Source organism: Pinus tabuliformis, chromosome Q, assembly GCF_031772625.1.
Source record: "Pinus tabuliformis cultivar Carrire ecotype Pingquan chromosome Q, CPIR1, whole genome shotgun sequence".
NCBI classification, from domain to species: domain Eukaryota; kingdom Viridiplantae; phylum Streptophyta; class Pinopsida; order Pinales; family Pinaceae; genus Pinus; species Pinus tabuliformis.
In genome coordinates, this window is record NC_142296.1 from 693,626,725 (window position 1) to 693,630,030 (window position 3,306).

At 33.7% G+C, this 3,306-nt stretch overlaps 1 protein-coding gene across 1 annotated transcript; it reads right to left on the reverse strand.

Annotated features, from left to right (window-relative positions):
• Positions 1-437: 437 nt before the first annotated feature.
• Positions 438-1,979, reverse strand: LOC149221430 (heat shock protein 21, chloroplastic-like). The gene is made up of 3 exons (XM_089385107.1): positions 1,828-1,979; positions 1,404-1,712; positions 438-1,256 (listed from the first exon to the last, which is right to left on the reverse strand). Exons 2-3 carry the CDS (start codon positions 1,678-1,680, stop codon positions 772-774), a joined length of 762 nt encoding a protein of 253 aa, XP_089241233.1. The 5' UTR covers positions 1,681-1,712; positions 1,828-1,979; the 3' UTR covers positions 438-771.
• Positions 1,980-3,306: the final 1,327 nt, after the last annotated feature.

Sequence of the window (3,306 nt, forward strand, 5' to 3'; positions counted from 1 at the left end):
ACATAGAACATTTCTATCTTATATGTCAAATTTGTATTTTCATGTATATAAATAGATCAAATAATACTGGAGAGTTGAAGAGTAGAAAAGTAGCCATTGATATAGACAAATCATCAAATTTTATACATAATAACTATGAACTATACAACATATAATTTTCATCTTTTAATATATTAAAATTTACAATTTATTTTCGAGAAAAAAAATTAATTAATACATATTATTAATAAATCTCAATATAACATATAATTTCTTCCGTATTATTAATAAATCACAATATAGCATATAATTTCTTCCTTATTCCATATAAGGAAATTTACCAATTACAAAAAAACCATAAAATTGGCCTAAATTCATTTTACCATGAGAAAAGGATTACAAGTAAATTTGATCTGTGATAATACTATTGATAAAATTAAAGTAAAACACATAATCCATTATAACTCCACCAAAAAAATATCTTGATATACCTTACACAATTACACTAAACACGTGTACAGATTTGGCAAATCATAACGCAACGCTCTTGCAAGAGATGCAAAAGGCTGTTCATATTTTTGGGATACTGTAGAAAGAGAAATCGTTTATCTGAAGACATGAATACATATTACACGAATACGAAATTATAAAAACTTATTTCATCTGGGACGATTCCGAAATTATACACTTATTATGGCCAACGAATACCTATCATATACTCACACCCACATTAGGAGAAAAGACCAACTTTTATTGTGTGCGAAGGGCTCTCTTTGTGCACTTGAACTTCCGTCAGTTAACAGAAAGATCCGTAACCTTGGACACCACCTTACTCGGGGGAATGGTGATATTCAGCACTCCATTCTTGTATTCTGCCAGCAGTTTCTCTGCCTCACGGTTCTGAGAATGGGCCTTCATCTTCGACACCACCTTCACCTTGGGGATTGTGATATTCAGCACACCGATCTTCAATTCCGTCTTGATTTTGCTCGTCTCATAGTTTTCAGGCAACACCAGGCGAGTATGGTATCTGCTGTGCGAAGGCCAACAGTCCTTTTCCCTCTCTTCTCTCTCTTCGATCACCAGAACGCGGTCCTCCACCACAGAGACCTTCACATCGTCCCTGGACAATCCGGGCATGTCAAATCTCATTTTCAGCTCATCCTCGTTTTCCACAATGTCCCATGGGGTTCGCACGGGCACCGACACTACGTTCGCCTCCATCACATCAACGATTTGCCGCATCGTCCTCTTTGGCAACAATGGGTCCACGACACCTGTAATTATTATTATCACAATACGTTCCACGTCAGTCACATATTGTTTTTACCCGTGTTCAAGAATTGACTTCGAGAATTGTGGAGACACAAAGTGACTCAATTTGTCACTGATAACTTAATTCTTAATTTGTGAGGGAGGCTTACCAAACGGTGAAATCTCCTTCTTGAGCTTCTGGTCACCATCCATGGCACTGTCAACGCCTTCCCTGTTGCTTTCGGCTCTGACAACGACACCATTTGGAAGCCGTTGATTGGAAGTAGAACTCCAGCTTACATTGGACTGCAACCGTTTGCCCACGGGAAAGAAAGTAGCAACATTAATACTAGTACGGCTAAATCCAAGCTTCCCAGGAACAAGGGCTCGAATTGGGGTCGAATGAGCAGAAGCAGTCGAAGGCAAGTAAGACAGCAAGCAAGCCATTTTTTAGCAAGTCGAGGTGGGCCGAGCCGGACCTGTAGTAATGCAGTATTGAAAATAAACTATACAGGATCAGCAAATGTTCCTTCTCAAACCCTTGGCACATAATTTTTAATTGCAAAATTCAAGTAAAGCTTGAAAGTGACTTACCTATGAAGTTGACAAGTCGGAGGGATAACTCAGGAATCCTGGAAAACGTTAACAGATGAAATCGGGGCCGTGCCGCAGATACAAGTAGTCCAAATGAAAGATGAGTGAGAATAGAGGGTGCAGGCAAATGCATTATATAGGGAATTCCAGAGGATATCTTTCTTGCCAAGCAAGATGAGAGTAAAAATATGAAGAGGTGAGGAGGACATTGCCCTGGGTAACTTTTCGAAAGCAAGTAGTTAAAGTCATTCAAGGCAGGTAAAGTAAAGTAATGTTATGCTGTCTTAAAGTTTAGAAAGGACGCGATAAAACGGATGTGAAATCATTTGGATTATAAATAAAATTAAAATTATTAAAAGGTTAAACAAACCAGTAATCCTTCCTTGAGGAAATTAAGAAAGAAAAGTGGAAGTCCTCTCGACGGAGATTTTATTACTGTAGATTATGTCACGCATCCCATCATTCTTTTCTAAGTAAAGTAAAAGAACCTCATTTTCGGGAATAATACAGGAATTTTCTTTATGCTATGTCTGTTTTGTTTTGTCGGTTTGTATTTTTTTAACGATGAGATCCTAAGTTAAATATATTTATTACTAAATATTTTTTAACTATATATATAATATTTTTATATAATGATATTTCTAATAATTATAAATATTTTTTAATATATATATATATAATATTTTTATATAATGATATTTTAATAAATAATTATATAATATTTTTTAACTATATATAATTGTTCTATATAATTATGATTATATTTTATTTTATTTAAATTTAAAGTGAAAATTTTTCATATAACTATGGTTTTAATAATTATATTTATATTTATATTAATTTTTTATATATTTTATGTAACAAATTTCTTTATTATCTACATAAATCATAGTTGATATAAGTGTGTAATGTGTTTATGTGTTAATTCAATTTTAATAGAATTTGAATATAAAATAATTATTTATTTTTAAATAATCAAAATAAAATAATTATACTTAATATTGTTTTTAGAAATATTGAATATTTTATGAAGTTTTGAACATTGAAAAATAATACTCAAAATAGATTTTAATTTTCACTTTAAATAAAGATATCATTTGGCCCCACTTGGATTGTTACATGGGTAAGAACGGGGACGTGCAGTTGTCATGCCACACACAACCATTTCTCATCATAATGAAATAGATCAATCCACCACATGGCTGCTAATAGAAGCCAATTGTTGCACTAACCCTCCTTATTCATTATAAGTTCATGCCAGTATAGTTGAAGCCATCACTCCAAGGGATATTGCAGGGTTTGACCTACACAAGGGATTATGTCTACCATGAAAAAATTTGGAAGGCCTTAGCTACGCATGTAGGGTGTCATTCCTATGCTAGTAACAAAGCTATGGTTCTTAACACATACAACAACCAAGGTTGATACATTTCACAATGATCTCCCCATCAATAATTGTTCTTTGTTCTGTCGTTCATA